Below are 22,494 nucleotides of genomic sequence, written 5' to 3' on the forward strand. Positions count from 1 at the left end.
ACTGCCCGGGGCCGTATTCACCAACAATTCTTTACTTGAGAATAAAGAATAAAGAAAATTCTTTATTCTTTACTTTTCTAAGAACGTTCTTAGGTCGATTCTTTATCGGTATTCACCAACGCTATTTTTAGCGTTCTTTACTAAGAATTATTTGTTATTGATGTAAGCGACCATGGTACCCGGCATTTTCGTTAACGCATATAAAACTCGGAACCGTTTACGTGTCTTCTGTCACAACATACAAGATGGCGGACAACAACGCTAACGTTGCTACTAGTAGAAATCGTTGGTCCGAACAGGAGGAAACTGTAATAGCCCAGGAAATAATTAAAAACTATGATGTCCTGTTCGGCCCAATGACCGGTTGTGGCGCACTCAAAATTGGAGAGGTTCGAAGGAGAGGCTGGGAAGCCGTGGCAAATGTTCTAAACTGGTTTGTACTTTTGGTGTTATCAATTTTCCAAATTTTGGAAATTCTAGCAGAATGAATATTTGTACAGTTAATTCATTATTTTGTTTTTTAATTATTGATTATAATAAAATTTTTAATTTGTGCAATGTTTAAAAACGAACAGAATGTTAAATAATATGTGACATAAATATAAAAAGCAGTAGATGATTTGAGCACAAAATATTTACCATAATATAAAGTTATAATGCTTCACTATGGTAAAAATATTGTGCTACCCGGTTTCAAATATTCCAAAATATTCAACTAAACCCATATTGTGTCATTTTTCATTAATGATGTATTTCTACTAATTTATTTGTTAATAATTCATCAACAAAATTGTTTGTGTCAAACACACATGAAATGTAGATTGCAATGTGGAAAAATGTTTTGAGGAATAAACAAATCATTTCTTAGACTCAATTTCTGATTTTAAAAAATGTACCTAATTGCATTCCATTTATTTCAGCCAATTTTCCACCTATAAGCGCGCAGGTTCAGAGGTGAAGAAAAAATACTATAACATGAAAGACAAAAGTAAGTGAAATTTAAGAGATGTACTTTTGTCTTATTTTTCTTGCTGCTTCTTATGTAATGAAGATAAAATGTTCCACATTTATTGTATTTCACATGAAAAGTGAAACATCATAGTTACTGTGTAAAAATTAGCTGAAATTTGTAATTGATTTTTTGTTATACATGTAGGTTCATGATTATATTGTAAGCCTATTATGTACATGTAATAATGTTGTTTAAAAATCAATAATTATATTATATATATTGAGGAATTTTATGAAATTTTAAACATTGTTATATTAATAACTATCTGGTACATTGCTATTATCACCGGTCCAGCATACTTAATGTACATACTGTGCAAATCAAGATACATGAAAATTGCTAAAAATAGCATTAAATCAAACATTGGTGTAACTTTTGCTCCTTTTTGCTCCTTATGTTTATTTTGGACTCTTAAATTACACAGTTTCTTCTCAATATAACTATAGCAAAGACAAAAAATGATGAGATGAGGAGGCCAGGCACTGGAGGAGGGCCCCGGGTGAAAGAGTTCACCATTCCGGAGGGGATTCTCCTTCAGCATTTTGGGGATTCCGCCTCTGTGGCAGGGGTCCCCAATGCAATTGACACTGATGGTTTGTACAGTTTATATAGAATATAATACCATTTGTCAATTTTTAGCCGGATTTTTTTCGAAAAAATCTCGGCTTATAGATTGATGTTGTCGGGCGGGCGGGGGGGCGGGGGGGGCGGGCGGGGGGGCGGGCGGCGTGCTCGAAAATGTTAAAGTTCTTATTTCATGGTATAACTTTGGTATGCTTGGACCTAGAGTCTTCAAACTTGACACGAAGGTTGGCCAGGATTAACAGATGACCACTGGTCATTTCAAGGTCATTCATTTGAAGGTCAAGGTCACTGTGACCTTCAATATAAAAAATGTTAAAGTTGTTATAACTTTGGTATGCTTGGACCTAGAGTCTTGAAACTTGACATGAAGGTTGGCCATAACTAGTTAGTAACCACTGGTCATTTCAAGGTCATTCATTTGAAGGTCAAGGTCACTGTGACCTTGAATGTAAAAATGTTAAAGTTCTTATTTCATGGTATAACTTTGGTATGCTTGGACCTAGAGTCTTCAAACTTGACATGAAGGTTGGCCAGGATTAACAGATGACCACTGGTCATTTCAAGGTCATTCATTTGAAGGTGAAGGTCACTGTGACCTTCAATATAAAAATGTTAAAGTTGTTATAACTTTGGTATGCTTGGACCTAGAGTCTTGAAACTTGACATGAAGGTTGGCCAGAACTAGTAAGTAACCACTGGACATTTCAAGGTCATTCATTTGAAGGTCAAGGTCACTGTGACCTTGAATGTAAAAATGTTAAAGTTGTTATAACTTTGGTATGCTTGGACCTAGAGTCTTGAAACTTGACATGAAGGTTGGCCAGAACTAGTAAGTAACCACTGGACATTTCAAGGTCATTCATTTGAAGGTCAAGGTCACTGTGACCTTGAATGTAAAAATGTTAAAGTTCTTATTTCATGTTATAACTTTGGTATGCTTGTACCTAGAGTCTTCAAACTTGAAATAAAGATTGGCCAGTACTAGAAGATGACCACTGGTCATTTCAATGTCATTCATTTGAAGGTCAAGGTCACTGTGACCTTAAATGTTAAAATGTTAAAATTGTTATAACTTTGGTATGCTTGGACATAGAGTCTTCAAACTTGACATGAAGGTTTGCAAGCACACTTAGATGACCACTGGTCATTTCAAGGTCATTCATTCTAAGGTCAAGGTCACTGTGACCTTGAATGTAAAAATGTTAAAGTTCTTATAACTTTGGTAGGTAAAAATGTTAAAGTTCTTATTCCATGTTATAACTTTGGTATGCTTGTACCTAGAGTCTTCAAACTTGACATAAAGGTTGGCCAGTACTAGAAGATCACCACTGCTCATTTCAATGTCATTCATTTGAAGGTCAAGGTCACTGTGACCTTCAATGTTAAAATGTTAAAATTGTTATAACTTTGGTATGCTTGGACCTAGAATCTCAAACTTGACGTAAAGGTTTGCAAGCACACTTAGATGACCACTGGTCATTTCAAGGTAATTCATTTGAAGGTCGAGGTCACTGTGACCTTGGATGTAAATATGTTAAAGTTGTTTATACTTTGGTATGCTTAGACCTAGAGTCTTCAAACTTGATATGAAGGTTGGCCAGAACTAGAAGAAGATGACCACTGGTCATTTTAAGGTCAAGGTCACCGTGACCTTGAATGTAAAAATGTTAAAAAATAAAAAAATTGAGATCAAACTTTCCTAATTGTCAATTCAAGTTCATATTTGTGACCTTAAATGTTATTGTTGTTCATGTATATGCATGCATTCAAAACATAACACAAGGTTTGCTCATGCCTTGAAAAGTACTTACATTTCATTTTGACCTTTGAACAATATTTCAGTAATTTAAGTATTGCATTGACAAAAACACGAAAGGTACTTTCCTGTCATTTAAATCAAAAATCCGGCTTCAATGCGGTCATCTCCGACCGCGGAACTCTTGTCTTCTGGGCTGCCAGAATGAATGAAACATTAATGTAGTGTGCTTCTTTGGGATCAGATGTGATTATATACAATACCAATGGGTCAAATTCAAGCCTCTTTCTAAATATCAGCAAACCCCTTTTATGAAGTACATTAAAAGATTAGTTCCTTGTAAGCAAATTATCATCTGAAAGCCACAAATCTCATGTCAATGTCCATGTATTTGAATAGGCAAAGAAAAACATAATTTTGTTTGTCCTTCCAGCACATATATCACATGTGCCCCTGATGTAGCCTGCAATGGACCTCTGCAGAAAATAAACAACAATTCTTGTCAGAAACCTATAAGAAAACATCCATTTTCAATAATGGCAAAATACAATGTGAAAAATTGGCATCAAATTCATATGTGACTGCGTTATCAGTGAATAACCTGAGGGAGGTCTATACAAAGACTCGCATATTTCCATTTGATAGAACTATCAATAGTGCTGCTATTTCCAAGCCATCTTTTATGTATGTTGTCCCTCTGGAGAAAAAACAACACAATTGTTACTGACATTAGGCCATGTCCACTTGAACTTTGAACATGAGAGTCAGTATTTGTTGGACATTTGATTTTGTTCTTTCTCCAAACCAGGAAAATACATGTGAATTAGCGTCCAACCAATAACATGAGTTTGAAACTGATTTTGAGATTTTTTTAGCTCACCTGATTGCTCAGGTGAGCTTTCGTGACCGGTCTTTGTCCGTCTTCCGTCCGTCCGTCCGTTAACATTTGCTCGTAAACACTCTTGAGGCCACATTTATTGTCCGATCTTCTTGAAACTTGGTCAGAAGATTTGTCCCAATGATATCTTGATCGAGTCCGAAACTGGGTCATGCTGGGTCAAACACTAGGTCACTAGGTCAAAAAAATGAAATAGCTTGTAAACACTGTAGAAGTCCCATTTAATGCCCAATCTTCATGTAACTTTGTCTAAATGTCTGTAGTAATGATATGTTGGTTGAGTTCAAAAGCGGTTCTGGTCTGTTGAAAAACATGGCCGCCAGTGGGCGGGGCAGTTTTCCTTATATGACTATAGAGAAACCTTGTAAACACTCTAGAAGTCACAATTTTGGCCCAATCATCATAAAAGTTGATCAAAACATTGGTTTTATTGATATGTCGGACAAATTCGAAAATGGTCCAGATCGGTGAAAAAACATGGCCGCCAGTGTGGGTGGGGCATTTTTCTCTATATGTATACAGTGAACACATGTGAAGACTCTAGAAGTCACATTGTTTGCCCAATTTTCATTAAATTTGGTCAGAACATTTGTTTCCTTGATACGAGAGTTGAGTTGGAAAATGGTTCCGGTTAGTTGAATAACATGGTTTCCGGGGAAGGCAGTTTTCTTATATTTATATAGTAAAAAAAAGCTTGTGAACACTCTAGAAGTCACATTTTTTGCCCAATCATCATGAAACTTGGTGAAAAGATTGTTTTTACATATATCTCAGATGAGTTTGCAAATGGTCCCGATGGGTCAATAAACATGGCTGCCAGGGGGGTGGGGCAGTTTTCCTTATGTGACTATATAGAGAGAAACCTTGTGATTGAACACTATGGAAGTCACATATTTTGCCTAATCATCGTGAAACTTAGTCAATACATTGGTTTTATTAGCCGGATTTTTTTCGAAAAAATCTCGGCTTATAGATTGATGTTGTCGGGCGGGCGGGGGGGCGGGCGGGCGGGCGGGGTGGCGGCGTGCTCGAAAATGTTAAAGTTCTTATTTCATGGTATAACTTTGGTATGCTTGGACCTAGAGTCTTCAAACTTGACATGAAGGTTGGCCAGGATTAACAGATGACCACTGGTCATTTCAAGGTCATTCATTTGAAGGTCAAGGTCACTGTGACCTTCAATATAAAAAATGTTAAAGTTGTTATAACTTTGGTATGCTTGGACCTAGAGTCTTGAAACTTGACATGAAGGTTGGCCATAACTAGTTAGTAACCACTGGTCATTTCAAGGTCATTCATTTGAAGGTCAAGGTCACTGTGACCTTGAATGTAAAAATGTTAAAGTTCTTATTTCATGGTATAACTTTGGTATGCTTGGACCTAGAGTCTTCAAACTTGACATGAAGGTTGGCCAGGATTAACAGATGACCACTGGTCATTTCAAGGTCATTCATTTGAAGGTGAAGGTCACTGTGACCTTCAATATAAAAATGTTAAAGTTGTTATAACTTTGGTATGCTTGGACCTAGAGTCTTGAAACTTGACATGAAGGTTGGCCAGAACTAGTAAGTAACCACTGGACATTTCAAGGTCATTCATTTGAAGGTCAAGGTCACTGTGACCTTGAATGTAAAAATGTTAAAGTTGTTATAACTTTGGTATGCTTGGACCTAGAGTCTTGAAACTTGACATGAAGGTTGGCCAGAACTAGTAAGTAACCACTGGACATTTCAAGGTCATTCATTTGAAGGTCAAGGTCACTGTGACCTTGAATGTAAAAATGTTAAAGTTCTTATTTCATGTTATAACTTTGGTATGCTTGTACCTAGAGTCTTCAAACTTGAAATAAAGATTGGCCAGTACTAGAAGATGACCACTGGTCATTTCAATGTCATTCATTTGAAGGTCAAGGTCACTGTGACCTTAAATGTTAAAATGTTAAAATTGTTATAACTTTGGTATGCTTGGACATAGAGTCTTCAAACTTGACATGAAGGTTTGCAAGCACACTTAGATGACCACTGGTCATTTCAAGGTCATTCATTCTAAGGTCAAGGTCACTGTGACCTTGAATGTAAAAATGTCTGGATTTCTGTGTAGGTATGTGAAAGCAAAACAATAAATAGTATTATTTCATCTAAGTTTATTTTCTTACATTTGATAATGAAATTGATGGAAACTTCAAACAATATGTTACTAATTTGCTAATAAAAAAATTGAGATCAAACTTTCCTAATTGTCAATTCAAGCTCATATTTGTGACCTTAAATGTTATTGTTGTTCATGTATATGCATGCATTCAAAACATAACACAAGGTTTGCTCATGCCTTGAAAAGTACTTACATTTCATTTTGACCTTTGAACAATATTTCAGTAATTTAAGTATTGCATTGACAAAAACACAAAAGGTACTTTCCTGTCATTTAAATCAAAAATCCGGCTTCAATGCGGTCATCTCCGACCGCGGAACTCTTGTTATTATTATAATATCATTTTTTTTTGGCATTATGCTTTGGTATTCATTCTTCAATGAAGGTAATGTTTAACAAAGATACTATTAATTTATGACCAGAATGAAATACATATCATTTTTAAGTGCATTAGAAAAGTATGTTATTAAAGATTCATCATAACTCACCTTAGTCTGTTTGTTGGTATTGTTTTCAGTCCATGTTAAAAGTGATGTGTGATTGTTAATTATAAACTGTTAAATGTTTTAAAATTATATGTATGGCTTCATTTTCTTAGCTCCAGAGGGTGCTTCAATCAACATAATTGAACTGGGCAAGATGCCAATAGGTAAACAATTAATGTAGATTATGCTCTTCATCTTGGTTAATTACATGATGGTGAATGGAGAGAGCTTTTGTATTAAACATAGCATTTCTATCAATTCATTACTCACTTTGTAATATTGTTAAAATGGGGTGCCAAAGCTATGTGTAGTTGAGCAAAATATCTTTTATATGATAATATACATTTTTTTAATATTGTTGTTAAATACTAGATCATTTTGCTTCGTTTATTACACAGATGGTAGCACTTGCATGACGTTCAAGATAGATGAAAGAGGTAAGTGACAGGGGCCTTATTTTTATGTTAAATTTTTGGTGAATGAAAAATAAATATGAAAATCTTTTTAAAGTATGAACATTGCGTAAGTAAATTCATGACAAATAGGTAAATTGGTTGAAAAAGTCCATTTTAAATTAAACAAAAGTCACCAAGAATTTTAGCCTTTGAGTTAACTTAGTTTTATGATAAACTTTGTTAATAATACATGAAGGGGTGCATTACTTTTATTTTCATTATTTTCATTAAAAACAAAAATTGTTTTATATTTGAAGGACTAGGAGCTCAGAAGACGTCAAGTGTATTCCAACGTGCAGTGGATGATGAAGCTGGGCCATGCTCATCAGGGACCAGTGAGTATTATAAGAACATTATTTCACCAAATGCATACATATTCAATTCATCCCTATCATATGAAGCATTTAATATCACTGTGTTTTTTCCAAAAATAAAAAAATGAAACATTGAAATATAACTTTCCAATTGAATGCAACATCATTTATGTTATCCATGTAATTGTGTGGGGTCACAAGCTAGTTAGGTCAATTCCACACCAATGTGCAGGTATGAAAGTGAGGTTTAATTTTTGCCAAATCAATTTCAATGCACTTTCAGGATTCCTATGATTGAATAATTGTTTTACAGAGACCAATACCAAATCAATGAAAATGGCCAACAAAAACCAGAGTAAAAGAGGTAAACAATTATTTATTATTCACATGTACATTTATATGTATTATAATATTCCATTTTTGCAAATCTTTCAATGCTAGCAACATATAGATAATTAACCTGTATATTATTCATGGAACTGAATCATGGAACACACACAAAAATGACAAATATTTATAAATGAGACATGGAACTGAAGCATGGAACACAACATACATATAAACTAGATTAACAACAATAACTAAACTTGTGTAAGTCAATGTTCAAGAAGCACTGCTTTTGATGCAGGTAATGAAATATGTAAATGTTATTATGTCAATATGACAAATGTGAACAAGCAATTACTTAATTTTAATTTAAACCTATTTATTTTAGCTCGATTGCTTCGAAAGCCTAAGGCTTATATAAACACTCTCGAGTCTGTTTCCTGGGACTAGAACCAGTACTTGGTGTCTATGGGGGAGATCTAAAGAAAGCTCCCACAGTTGGGATCTAACCCGTGACCTCCCGGTCGCTAGGCGGACACCATATCCATTACACCACGGCAACCTATAAAGCAATTAATTGATGTGCCATTTCTTCAAATGGTTTTCACTATACGTTTTATGAGATATGCATGAAATGGACATAATTAAGAAGGTTAAATCGATTTAGCAAATTTAACTTTTTTTTTATTCCATGATTTATGGTATTTTTTGCATTGATAACAAAAAACCTTATAAATTTTAATACAATGTTGTTATTTGTTTCAGCTAGGGCAAGTTTCAACAAATTGGCTGAGGACAACCTAATAGCAGAAAAGAAGAACATCCATCTGCAACAAGTAAATCTAAGATTGAAGAATCAATTGATACTGGCACAACTGAAAGTTGCCAGATTAACGGCACAAAAAATTGAAGAAGAAATTAAAATGTTAAAAGCAAGCAATGAATGTTAACCCTTTACCACTTAGTTACGCATTTTCACGCATTTGTAGTCCCTTAAAAAGTTATATTTAATTTAAGACCTTTATTACTAGATTCAAGTTGTTAAGGCGGCTTCATATCCAAACCTTAGATACTGATGAGCAGCAAACAGCATAAAACCTGAACAGCCTGCGAGTTACTTGCAGGCTGTTCTGGTTTTATGCTATTTGCCCATAGCCATTTTCACTTTGCTTCTAAGTGGGAAAGGGTTAAATCTACAATCTCAAATGATGCCATCCAAATTGTTATTATTGATATTTTTACACAAAGTTTTGAAGTTATTTTTCCCTTTATGACACAAGTTGTATGTAATTTGCTTAGTCATAAGTTATGACTCATAACCATAGACATGTGTATCTGATATATAGCTACCTTGTTCGAACTGGTTCCGTAGATGACACTCTCTCCATATTCTCGCATCATGTGTGCTTCCTGGCCATTTAGCTGTTAAGCTCCTCACTTTTTTGCTGTGGTCACATACCATCTAAATATAAAATAATAATACATAATTTATTATACTATTAATTTTTAATTATACTGATATCATAGTGAATAATGTTAGTGCTATTGAAAATAGAATATTTAATATTAGTTATTGTCATACATCAGTGATAAAAAAAAACATAATTATGAGTACTGAAAAACTTTGTTGTGACAAAAGCAAACAAGATAACATACTTGCACGTTCAAAGAATGGTAGCCTTTTCTATTTATGAAATCGGCTTCGTGGTTCTTTGGCCTTTGAATGCGAACATGAGTTCCATCAATCAGTCCGATTACATTTGGAAATCCTGAATAATCAATAAGATTATTATTTAACAATTATGTTCATTTATTTAGGACAGGTAAATGAAATTCAGCTGGCATGACTGAATCATTTCTTCAGCACAACATCTTAATTCCCGTAACATTGGAGTACCATTTGTAATACAATCTGCAAAAAATGGTCTTATAGACATGGAGCGGAAATAAAATAGGTATTGAGGACCTACAGACTGATGGGAAGACTAACAGCGTTGTTAAAATCCCACACATCCTTTGAGGGGGGACTTTACAAAGACAGATACATATGCAGGTGTGGAGGATACCATGCTAAAACCAAGAGTGAATTGAGATTAAAAGAAGGGTACATAAATGTATAATTATTTAATCATAACACTGTTATATTCCATGGAGTGATATCAAAATGGCATTTACAGTAAAGAGTGAAGATATAATATTACAATAACTGCGAATTAGGAACGTAATGAAACAAAGATTCAATTTGGACTAAACTCGGGTGACATCACCCTTATGTTTATATATGCTAGGCCTCTATCACCTGTGAACTTGCCCTAGGCATAATTGCATAATGTACCAAGCTATACATAAAACTCTTAGAGAAACATACATAATAAATACTTATATTCTCATTTTGATCGATAACGCTTAACGGCAGATTAATAACCACAATGTCGTAATTATCAAAATGTCATTTTCAGTTAAGAATGAAGATATATAATATTACAATAACTGTGAATAAACGACATGAGAGAAGTATCCACTTTGGACTAAACTCCGGTGACATCGCCCTTCAATTAACGTATGCTTCACCTTTCTGTGAACTTGCATTTGGCCTAATGCAGAATGTATCATACAAAACATGAAATGGATACAGTGATAAAAATTACTGAATAAAAATAGTGTATAAATCATTTGATTAAAAAAAATCACATCAAAAAATTGTTGGTCCTAACTGCGTATGTTGTTTATGCAATAACGACGACAATGCCCCCACAAAAATGAAGTGCAAGTGAATGATTTCCCTTGGATAAATGTTCTCAGTCAAGGTCATTTAGACAAACACAAATCTGGCACTCACCAGCAATGGACTGAAATCTGGATTTTAGAGTTTTGCACTCTTCCCTGTCAGGAAACCGTACGTAACGGCGAGCTAGTCGAGCTATTGCTCGTCCAACTCGTCGGCAGCATCTTGATACGGATGGCTGACTGACTCGAACAGTGTCTCCTACGACTAGTTGGAAGGATCCAGTCGCCATGGCACGAAGAAATATGCACAGCTGCTGGATCGGCAGGAGAGGAGAATTCCTCAGCGTTCCAAAGTCCAGAGAATCGGCGACCAAATTTAATAAGGTCAGTATAGTTGCCGGAATAAATCGGTATCTCCTATAAACCTCCATTTCCGACAAACCGTCTAGAGGATTTTCTCTGTCAAACAATCTTCTACGCGGGATATTTTCGACGTTTTCAAACAAGATATTGGCGTAACGCATAACGCGAACGGCCATCTTGGAAGCTTAAAGAATTATTCTAAGAATGCCCCGAAGCATTCTTAGAATTTTAAAGAAAATTCTTTATTCTTAAGAATTTTCTTTAACAAAATGAGTTCGTGAATAAGACTTAAGAATTTTTTCTTAGACTTAAGAATTTTCTTTATTTTCAAGTCTAAGAATTGCTAAAGAATTGTTGGTGAATACGGCCCCCGGTCGCCCGGTAGCCATGTTTTTCAACAGAGCGTAACCATTTATAACTCAAAAGTCTGCTCTACAATTTTTTAAGCATATCATCATTGAACTTACTTTCTGTGCAAACATTTAACAACAGATAAATACAAGCTTAAGATATAATGTTACCCAGAACTTTAAACAGACGTTTTTAGTGACCATTTGGTACTATCATTAGTTTTTTTTTATAATTTAAATAAATAGAACGCTATTGCATTAAGTTTGTTGTTCTACCAACTAAAACTTATAACATTATCAACTTAAAGGTTATACTTAAAGACTGACAAACAAAGACCTACAAACGTAATTTGAACTTAGAACAGGCCAGTCAATATATAACAAGCTTGATAATTTACCATGTAATATTATTTAAAACGCCACGTTTAACACACAATCAATTCACTATATATTTATCATTTGTTCTTCCAGGTGAAACTCTTTTGTCCCTTCTTGAAAGCCTTGTTTCTCATGCTCTGAAATATTTTTTTTATAGACACTCAATAACAATTGTACCAAACACAACATAAATTCTATTATACATTCAACTTGGAAATTATATAAAAAATAATGATATAAAACTAATGAAAATAACAACAGTTTCATTTTTAAAAATATAATATACCAATGAAAAAGATGAAACATAACAGCACTTTTAGTCTGTGTTGCATTTAAAGTTTTTAACTTTAGTGTAGTGTATTTGTCTATTCATTCAAATACAAGAAATCTTATTGATGAGTGCACACATATTTTTCCCAACACAAGAGAACCAATTATAAAGACCTGGGATGACATGTGTGTTAAATAATGACAAATATTCAATACAAAACTGGAATATACTCAATCCACAAATTAATTTTACCTAAACTTTACATATGTTTGAATGTGAATATTTTGGAACGTATGAATATATTTGAGTGAACTCTTCTGTTTGTTGCACAAGTTTATTTGTTACCATCTACAGATCTTCACTAGCAAATATAAGACGAATGATTTAACTATTTCCATATTGTATGTGTCTTAACCGTTACTGTGACAGTTTGGCATGACGTTAATGATTTAACTATTTCCATATTGTATGTGTCTTAACCGTAACTGTGACAGTTTGGCATGACGTTAATGGCAGTAATTTTAGTAACTTATTTGTTTATTTAATTCATGCTATTTTAACGCAATTTACATGTTACAAATAAATGACAAAACATGTGTTTATTTAACTCAAAATATATGTTATGTTTACCTTTCCCTTTCCTGTGTCTTTACTGTGTGGATTATAGTAGGCACCACCCTTTGCCTTTTTGCAAGAATCTGAAAAATAGGAAAGATATATCTGTAAAGTGGGGGAGAGAAATTTATCAAATATGGGAGAGAAGTCTGAATCAGCATTATATTTTTTTTTCAAATGTCTTTCTAGAGCCTGAGAAATAGAGGGATTTTAAAACACAATCTTTGACAGCATTACATTTTAAATTTCACATTTCTTACTCTGTGTATAATAGGAAAAATGTCAAAACAACACATGTTCATTTGCATATGAATTCAAATGTAAAATACATATGAATTGTCATCTCAGTTATCGCCATTTACACATACAGTGTGATATCTTTACACATTGTTAAGTTTTGCAGAATACAAAATTTGCAAATGCAGGTACCTAGTCTGAAATAAGTAGTTCAAAGTAATAGATTACTAGAATTTCTAACCATGTAGGGCTGCTTTGTAATTTACTCACATACATTTAAATAGTGATACGCTGCAAAAACAATCACTCATCTTAATTTTCAATGTTTGTGTTTAATTTAGTTTAAACCTATTTATTTTTGGCTCAAATGCAACAATCCTCCGGCTTAAAGAAACGCTCTTGAGTCAGTTTCCTGGGCCTATAACCATACTTGGTGCCTTTGTGAAAGATCTTGAGAACGTTCCCCCAGTGGGGATTAAACCCCTGACCTCCTGATCACTAAGCAGACACCATATCCATTACGCCAAGGTGAATGATTGTGTTTAATTAGGCTTAGAAATAAAATTGCTTTGAATATAATCACTCATTTGCCTATTTGGTGAAAAGTCAAGCCTCAACTGCAAGACTAACATACCTTCTATAAGACTCTTTGCACCCTGTGTATAGTCGTATGGTTTAAACTCTTCCTTAACAATCTCCACATCACTACCACTACTACTGACAATTTCAATAGTAACGGAAGAAGTAAAAGCTTTCTCTTGTTTCTTTCCTCCATTTTTACTTTGGTTCTTATTCTTTTCCTGTTGCTTCATTTTATCTTTATCCCCGTTTCCAGTCTCTGGCTTTTTTAACTTTGTATGTGAACCACTGGTTCCTGATTTATCAGACTTCTTCAACTGTTCACTCTGGTATTGCTTAAATGTTTTATTAAGTTTTTTAGCCTGTTCTACAACCACTGGTTTTTCATCCTCTGGGTTCTCTCCAAGAGCAAGCTCACTTTCTTCTTGTAATTTTCGGATGTTTGACAAATGTTCCTGAACACTCTGTATGATGTCGATATCTCTATTCCTGTATTTCTTCCTCTTGGACTTTGATGGCATCTACAAAGGAGACAATAATACATGATGTGTGAAATATTGTTGAATATCAGCAAAAGTTACTTAAACAGATATTAAAAGGAGAGGAAACTAAAACCTTTAACAAGAATTAACTCTGATAATAGTACAAAAGTTCAATTGAACATCTGTAATAGTTCCAGACAAAGAATAGACCCTTACCGGACAAAGGACATAACAAGGGACAAAATTGTCACAAAACCAGGTTTTCAATTTGAAAAAAAGTATGATTAAGGGAGACAAGTCAAACTGAACTGATTGTTTAAAATTCACCACCTTTGTTTCAAAATAAATCTACTTTTAGACATGGCGACCTTGACCTTGGAGATATTGATGTAATTCTATCGTGCGACACACCGTCAAATGATGGTGAACAAATGTGCCAAATGATTTTAAAATCTCACAATGAATGACACAGCTATGGCCTGGACAAGCTCATTTAAGGCCATTTTTGACCTTTGAACTCAAAGTGTGACCTTGACCTTGGAGATATCGACGTAATTCTTTCGAACAACACACCGTCTAATGATGGTGAACAAATGTGCTAAACGATTTTAAAATCTCACAATGAACGACAAAGTTATGGCCCGGACAAGCTCGTTACGCCCGCCCGCCAGACCGCCCACCCGCCCTCCGACATTCGGCAATCTAATAACCAGTTTTTTCCTTCGGAAAAACTGGTTAAAAATAGTTTTGACTTGAAACAAACAATTTTCTGTTTACCTGGAAACGGAAAGGAATCTTGATATCCTGAGGTAATGCCTTCTTATCATCCTCAGAGACCTCAATGGCTTCCCCTTCGTCATTAAACTTGATGTGCTTGCTGGTAGCAACCTGATGGAGGTCTGTACGTGATCGCTTGGATGGAAGAGCTGAAACCAGAACTCAAGCTTACTAATAAAGAACAACAATTAATGATACAGAACTACAGCTAATGATACAGAATTGTAGCTTACTGATACAGAACTGCTGCTTACTGATACAGAATTGCAGCTTACTGATACAGAACTGCAGCGAACTGATAAGTAACTGCGGATTAGATCATTACTGATACAGAACTGAAGCTTACTGATACAGAACTGCAGATTACTGATACAGAACTGCAGCTTAGTGAAACAAAACTACAGCTAACTGATACAGAACTGCAGCTTTGTGAAACAAAACTACAGCTTACTGATACAGAACTGCAGATTAGACCATTACTGATACAGAACTGTAGCTTATTGACACAGAAATGCAGATTACTGATACAGAACTGCATATTACTGATACATAACTGTAGCAAAAAATATTGGTCCGGAAAAGTAAATAAAGAATTTGATATTTTAACGGGACAAGAGGTCGTTATAATTTAATTACTTAGAAAAAATTCATTTAAATCCATTATTACTGTGGAGTTACCACAAAACTTTTTTTGTTTATATTTTGTTTACGTATAAACAATAAAGCGAGAGATATTCCTATAGTTCCATGTGATACTACACCGTACTGTTTACAAGGGAAGCAACCCTTAACATTTTTCCTTGGCAAGATAACATGAATATTCTCCCGTGCAAAGAATATGCATTTTACGACACTGATCTTACAGACAATTAATGTAGTGACGTTATCTCTATGTATAGAATGATTTAACAACATCATTCCCATTTGTGGTATGTTTTCGTTTGTACAATGTTTTCTTCTTAAAAATGTCTAATCTGCTAATCCTTTGTTTTTTTGTCTTCAAAATCACAAGAAACTTCAAAAGGTATTATGGCTTTGTATAATGTTTAAAAATCAATAATCTTGAGTTTTCTTGTTATTCTAGTCAGTTCTTTTTGTATTGAAATTGCCTACAATTATGTTAACATGTATTTTGAACGATACAAGCCTTTATGATTTCAACATTTTGTATTATTTCATTATTTTGCAAAGTACTGAGCAGAATAAGATATAATGGACAGGACAAGTTGCTTTTTGGTCAGGACAAGAGGAATTTTGGTCTACTTATCCGACCAGACAAGTGGCTTCCAAAGTTAATGTTGAGCCCTGTTTAATAGAGACTACAAATTAACTTCATGTTCATATAAAATTAACAAGCCTTTAGATCAATTTGCAATAAACATTTTCAGCACCCTGACTGTTTAGAAACTGCTTTAAGCCAAACCTGCAGTTGAAGGACTGTCTGTCACCTCAGGCTTTCTCTTCACCGAGCATGGCATCAGTTTCCATGAGTTCATGATAGAGTCGGTGACTGGGTCACAGGTGTTTGAAGCAGACTGGTTGATATTCAACGTGGCGGGCTTGACAACAGAGGACTTGACTGGTTCCAAAAAATACTAGAAATAAAACATTCATGTACAGAGGCATGGGCATGGGACTCTCTGTTAAGCCCATACATCAGTTTCAGAGTCAACACTTGATATTCACTACTCGTTTCTTTCTTATGTTGCAAAGACTGTTGAGATGGACACAAGTTTTAAATGACAAATACAAAATAATGTTTTAAGAGATGAAGTAGATACAATCTGATTAAGTGGTGTTTTAATAAATGAGAAGACATTTTGACTGATTTCAAATAACGTCAGTACATGTTTTAATCAGAAACCCTATAAAAATTGCCTTAATTACACAAATCTAATTAGAAAGAATATATCATGTGTACTCAAACATATATATAAATAATTGGTACACCTCAAATTCGGTAACCTGCAATAAAGTGAATATGGCCTTACCATGCAGTAAGGACTCACAAAACTTGCTTTGATTTGTGCCACCTTCCTCTTTATTTCTGCTCCTGTACTTCTTCGAACAGTCTGTGCACGGCAGATGATGAATATTTGTTAAAGGGGCTGGTGCCGTAATTAAGATCAGGTACTTCTGTGATCAAGATATGAACAATAGCTGATTGATAATTTTTTAGCACATGTGTCATACTTAAATGTAATCATATTTAAAGTAGAACAAATATACATCAAATTAGTCCTATGCTAAAATAGAACTTTATTGACTTTAGATTGCAAAAAGAGAATACATTTTTTCAAGATATTAAGGTAATAAGATGTAAAACTGAAAACAGTGATCGATTCACTACAGAGATTATGAATCATAGCATTTAATAATACATTATTCAGCTTTATTATTACTAACAGATTCACAAAAGTAATCAGTCACCTTGTTCCCAAAAGCTGAAAGTGTTGGAGTTTCCTTGACTGATATTTTATGACTTAAAGAGATGCCTGTTTTAGCAGCTGGGAATAAACTTGAGCTGGCCGCTACCATTTTGTCATCTGGAGATAAAAGAAGAGAGTCAAAGTGCTTCTTTATAAAAACCAAGTAAGGGCATGTGTGTTCATCAAACAAGTTACTTGCAAAAGTATACTGTTTGATGAGCACACATGCCCCTACTTGGTTCCATGACAGCCAATTAAACATATATTTTGGAGATCCAACAAGGTAAAGGCACAATGGAGAATACCAGAAGGAAATATGGGCGGTTGGAATGGTCATAAGCAACAAATGTCAAAGTCATCTCAGAAATAACAACAAAATAGGTCAAGGTTAATGAGTCTGTGTAAAAAAGTTATGGTAGACTCCATGGTGCAATATGAAATGAGCGGCGTCATGCAAAACTTGTTCTTAAGTTATATATGCCAAATCTAGCTACTATGTTTCCTATCAACCTACGGTTACTTAACAACATCTACTTACTGAGAAGACAGGAGCTGGATTCCTGGTCCATCTGTGACCCCTGGTGTGAGAGGTCGTGAGGACAGGTTAGCAGTGTGTCCACATTGTATTTTGGGTGCTGTTGATTAGTGGGTCTCTGCTCACGGACCACATCCACCTAGAAATGGGCAGGAACAGATTTGATTCGGTTTTAAAACTGAACTGTCACTGTCAAGTGTCCTCTGGGTGGCAAACAGAAACAAATATCTTGAATAAGCCCCTGTGAACTTGACCTTTTACCTGTTATAGTCTAAATCAACATTTTCTCCTAAAATTCTTAAGGCCTTTTTTTCTCTACAGTAAAAATATTAATTATTGTGTGTCAAAGCATTCTATAGAATTGAGGTGGTAACGAAAAGATATGAATTTCATGTTACAAGCAAATGTGACCTTGACATTTTGACCAGTTATGTGCAAAATGTATAGGCTTCTTCCTTAACTCAAATGTAAGCATACTAACAATTTGCATTGAAAGTCAAAGCATTCTGTAGACCTAAGGTGGAAATTAAATGTCTTGGAACCGACAAAAATGTAGAAAGTAATATACCCATTCTTTTTCGAAGTTATGCACCTTGGTGAGGGGTGTCTCTCTTGCCTTCATGATGATCGTGTGTATCTCGTTCAGGTACTGGCGTACCGGTGGAGGTATGGGGTTGCAGCAGGCCAGCACACCTGGCCTCTCTCTGGGCAGGATGTCACAGATCTGTAACAACATGTGTTTCGGCAACACATACCTGCAAAAACAATAAAATACTCGCTATTAGTTTCACAATGTTTCATTGTAAAGGAAGCCTATGCATTGTTAAGACACTCTATTTCCTAGCTATGAACAGTTCCTGGTACCTTAGAGGGAGATCTTGAAAAGCTCCCTGAAGGGTTGAACCTAGGATCCTCCCAAAATTCACAACCTATCTAGTTAGTTGCTCTCATGACTATAATCATCAGACTTTGTAATTTATATATGAAGTATTGGCTCACAACCCCAATCTTAAATCTGGGGCCACGGTAGTTTAACTTTCACTTTCAGCAAACCATTAAAGATGAGGCCATGCTAAATAAAGAAGTTCATATAACAATAGTGCAAAAGGGGTTGAAGGGAATTAATTATGCCAAAGTCAGTCACATCCATCATTCCTAAATTTCCATCACTTTCACATGAAGGTTCTTCAGCTTTGAATGATAAGCAATTTCAGAAAATACAAAATATACTTTAGCGTACCCACAACTCTCATCCTCCATTCTGGCTGTTTCGTCCCTCCATTTGAAGAGCTCTTTAAAGGCCAGCAACTGCTGGGAGTTGAACACCTTCTTATTCTTCTTGTACAGCTCAATGTAGGCATCTGGACTGCCATAGGGCTTCTTATAAACCTGGGGAGAATGTCCACAATACCAATAACGTTCCAATACTCTGTGTCATTAAGCTACCTAGCTATTAATTCCTTACTATGCCTAGCTATTAATTCCTTACTATGCCTATCTATTGATTCCTTACTATGTCTAGCTATTAATTCCTTACTATGCCTAGCTATTAATTTCTTACTAAGTATAGCTATTAATTCCTTACAATGCATAGCTATTAATTCCTTACTTTGTCTTGCTATTAATTCCTTACTATGTCTAGCTATTAATTGATCAGAACTGAATATTATTAAGTCTTTTTGATTTTTACATATGAATAATTGAATCATTAACAACAGTAAATTTACTGTTGCATAATGGGTCACCATCTATTACAACATTTGCAAATTGCTAATTCATTGTTGTTTGTATTTCGGCTTGCATTGGATAACAAAATTCAATATATTGATAAAACGCTAAAGCCACCGTTATGGTTTCACCAGGATTTAAATAAGAAAAGCTTTATGTAATATTATATAAGTGATTATGTTATTGACCGATTTCATAAACAGCATGGTAAAAACCATTAATTTGTTGTGGGTCACAAAGTTAATTATATCTAGGAGCAACAAATGATTACTGTAGATACAATCCAGGAAAGGGACAATGGTTACAATTTCACACATTTTAGTATAAAAGACGGCTAAGTTTTGTATAAGGCAGTTTGGCTACATTTAAAGAGCACTACAATCACATTCATTAACTTGTGAATTTTTTAACAGGACTGTAAGGGTCAGGCTACCTGTCCTTTGTTTTATTATCGGACAAGAATATTTTATGAACTTGGAAATTTCTAAATGTATCTTATTTATAAGAATAGTTTGTAGACTTGTTTAAAAGCAGAATAAAAGTTTGATTAAAACTTCATTGGATTTGTGTATGCGTCTTTAATCTACCAAATTACTTTTCATTAACCCTTTCCTAATCAGAAGCAAAGTGAAAATGGTTAAATAATTTTTATGCAAACAGCTTTAAAACAGCCTGCGAGTTACTCGCAGTGTGTTCAGGATTTATGCTGTTTGCTGCTTATTGGTATCTAAGGGTTGGAAATGAAGCCTTCAAAACTTGAATTTAGTAAAAAAGGACTTTAATTACATTTACGTTTCTTAGGGAAAACACACACATCAAAATACCTATCCAAGTGGTAAAGGGTTAATAGCAGAATAAAAGCTTGTTTAAAACTCCATTGGATTTGTGTATGCGTCTCTAATCCACTGAATTACTTTTCATTACAATATGTTGTTAATTATCTGTAGATATTTGAACATATCAAACAATTGAATACAAATTAAATCTTTTAACAAGGGTTGCTTAGCAACAGTTTCTACCAACCAGGTTACTCCAATTCTGTGAAACATTTTTTCTAATGGAGCTAGTTATCAAAATTAATATAGCTATTATTCCTACACACATTTTCAATAATTCAATCAACAATAAACATATTTGTTTGGTGTGTGGATTAAAATTGTTAAACTTTAAAATCAAACACCAAAAAAACAATTTGATAATAAAAGGTTTCTAGCTACCCAATAGCAAGTTGACTTAAACAAGTTTTTTCTTCAACATGATTCTTTGAATCCTAAATGGAACTGATCTAAATGGAACTGATAATTCCAAAAGCAGTCTGAATGTCTAACACAATGCCATCCCAGCGCCTCCCAGCACCCACCTTGGCACAGACTTGCTTGCTCCTGTGCATCACAGACAGGAGCATGTTGTTGGAGTTATTTCCCCTCTCTATCAGCTCGTTCCTCAGCCTGTCATAGATGTACAGCAGATAGTGTGTGTCCTCCCTGGCGTACTTCTGAAGTTCCTCTGGCAAAGGCCTGGTTAGCAACACAGGTATACAAGCATGACAATCATGACCTGTCACAAATATACATACAACAATGGCTTGGTAAGGAACAGAAGCATATAAGCATGACAATAGTGGTCTGTCACAAAGATACATACAACAATGGTCTGGTTAGCAACAAGCGTACATGTATAAGCATGACAATAGTGGTTTATCACAAAGATACATACATACAACAATGGCCTGGTTAGCAACACAAGTATATAAGCATGACAATAGTGGTCTGTCACAAAGATACATACAACAATGGCCTTGTTAGCAACACAAGCATATAAGCATGACAAAAGTGGTCTGTCACAAAGATACATGCAGCAATGGTCTGTTTAGCAACAGAAGCATATAAGCATGACAATAGTGGTCTGTCACTAACATATGTGCAACAATGGTCTAGTTAGTTTAAACCTTATCATTTTAGCTTGATTGCATCGAAAGCCTATGGCTTATTGAAACGCTCTCAAGTCCATTTTCTGGGACTAAGAAGCAGTCCTTGGTATTTTTGGGGAAGATCAGAAAAACGCTCCCACAGTGGGGATTGAATCCGTGACCTCCAGGTCGCTAGAAAGGCACCACATCCACTACACCACGGCAACATTTTGGTCTGGATAGCAACTCAAGTAAATAAGCCGCGTGGCCTGGTAATCAACAAAACTATATAAGCCTCATCCTGGGTACACTGGGCTAGAGGTGTGTGTGCTTAAAAGGTCTATCCCTAGATAATCAAGTAGAGACCCCACATGCTCATAAGTGACGAAACTTAAAGCTATACTGGATTTTCGTTTTTAAGAGACCTCCTAAACAAGAGAAAAATCTTTATAATCGGAGAGTGACGCCATTGATTTACCTGTGCAGACTGCATAGGCTAATATGGGATGACACTTCATGCACTTGCATTAAGCAAAGTTTTTCCAGAAAAAGGCACATTACATGGCACACAACTTACCTGATTCTCCAATCCGCCATCTGATACTGCTTGTCAGAGTCCACGTCACAGTACTGCTGTAGCAGATAAGCCAGAGAGAATCGAGCACAGTTGAGCACTCGTGCAGCCTGGCCCGTATCAAACATGTTGACCACATATAGGCCGAGGTCCCTCTGTAGCCATTCAATGTCCATGTCTGCTCCATGAAACACCTGAAATACATGGCAGGCCAATGTAGCGCTTCGTAAAACAGAGCCTTTTTCTTCTATAGCTGTACCCTTTATGCCTTTACCACTCTGAAATGTAACTCGCAGTCTGTTCAGGTTTAATGCTGTTTGCTGCTCATCAGTATCTAAGCGTTATAAATGAAGCCTTTAAAACTTGAATCTAGTAAAAAAAAAGTCTTGAATTAAATTGAACTCTCTGAGGGACTACAAATGCGTCAAAATACGTATCAAAGTGGTAAAGGGCTATAAGCCATGTGTCCAAAAAACACATAACATTTATAATTCCAATAACAGATTTTTAAATAAGCATATTTATCCCTCTTCTTGCAAAAAACATCCCCCCGCAAA

General features: G+C 35.1%; 2 protein-coding genes and 2 long non-coding RNA genes across 6 annotated transcripts in view; 2 read left to right on the forward strand and 2 right to left on the reverse strand.

The window, feature by feature from the left end:
* Window positions 1-188: 188 nt before the first annotated feature.
* LOC127881125 (uncharacterized) lies at window positions 189-8,978 on the forward strand. Its single transcript, XM_052428820.1, has 8 exons — window positions 189-433; window positions 921-988; window positions 1,459-1,605; window positions 7,001-7,051; window positions 7,286-7,324; window positions 7,600-7,677; window positions 7,970-8,020; window positions 8,749-8,978. Exons 1-8 carry the CDS (start codon window positions 246-248, stop codon window positions 8,931-8,933), a joined length of 807 nt encoding a protein of 268 aa, XP_052284780.1. The 5' UTR covers window positions 189-245; the 3' UTR covers window positions 8,934-8,978.
* On the forward strand, window positions 1,749-6,387 carry LOC127881133 (uncharacterized). Of its 2 annotated transcripts, XR_008049915.1 has the most exons (3): window positions 1,807-1,821; window positions 2,123-3,098; window positions 5,712-6,387. It is a non-coding gene; the product is annotated as an uncharacterized LOC127881133 (long non-coding RNA). The 2 variants fall into 2 exon arrangements; XR_008049914.1 differs by having other exon boundaries at window positions 1,749-3,098.
* A 354-nt stretch (window positions 8,979-9,332) lies between the features above and the next one.
* Window positions 9,333-11,180, reverse strand: LOC127881142 (uncharacterized). 2 transcript variants are annotated; one of them, XR_008049926.1, is made up of 3 exons: window positions 10,698-11,180; window positions 9,640-9,752; window positions 9,333-9,445 (listed from the first exon to the last, which is right to left on the reverse strand). It is a non-coding gene; the product is annotated as an uncharacterized LOC127881142 (long non-coding RNA). The 2 variants fall into 2 exon arrangements; XR_008049927.1 differs by lacking the exon at window positions 10,698-11,180 and adding an exon at window positions 10,469-10,682.
* A 633-nt stretch (window positions 11,181-11,813) lies between these two features.
* Window positions 11,814-22,494, reverse strand: part of LOC127881118 (exosome component 10-like) — a 302,503-nt gene continuing 291,822 nt past the window's right edge. The window contains exon 22 of the mRNA XM_052428812.1: window positions 11,814-11,938. Within this exon, the coding sequence (XP_052284772.1) occupies window positions 11,879-11,938 (60 nt within the window). The 3' untranslated portion in view covers window positions 11,814-11,878. The remainder of the gene's footprint in view (window positions 11,939-22,494) is intronic.

Source organism: Dreissena polymorpha, chromosome 5 (assembly GCF_020536995.1).
Source record: "Dreissena polymorpha isolate Duluth1 chromosome 5, UMN_Dpol_1.0, whole genome shotgun sequence".
Lineage (NCBI taxonomy): Eukaryota > Metazoa > Mollusca > Bivalvia > Myida > Dreissenidae > Dreissena > Dreissena polymorpha.

Coding starts and splice junctions, on each gene's coding strand:
- LOC127881125 (XM_052428820.1), top strand. CDS start 246: ATGGCGGACAACAACGCTAACGTTGCTACTAGTAGAAATCGTTGGTCC. Junction 7,325..7,599: donor GTTCAAGATAGATGAAAGAG/GTAAGTGACAGG, acceptor TTATATTTGAAG/GACTAGGAGCTCAGAAGACG. Junction 8,021..8,748: donor CAAAAACCAGAGTAAAAGAG/GTAAACAATTAT, acceptor TATTTGTTTCAG/CTAGGGCAAGTTTCAACAAA.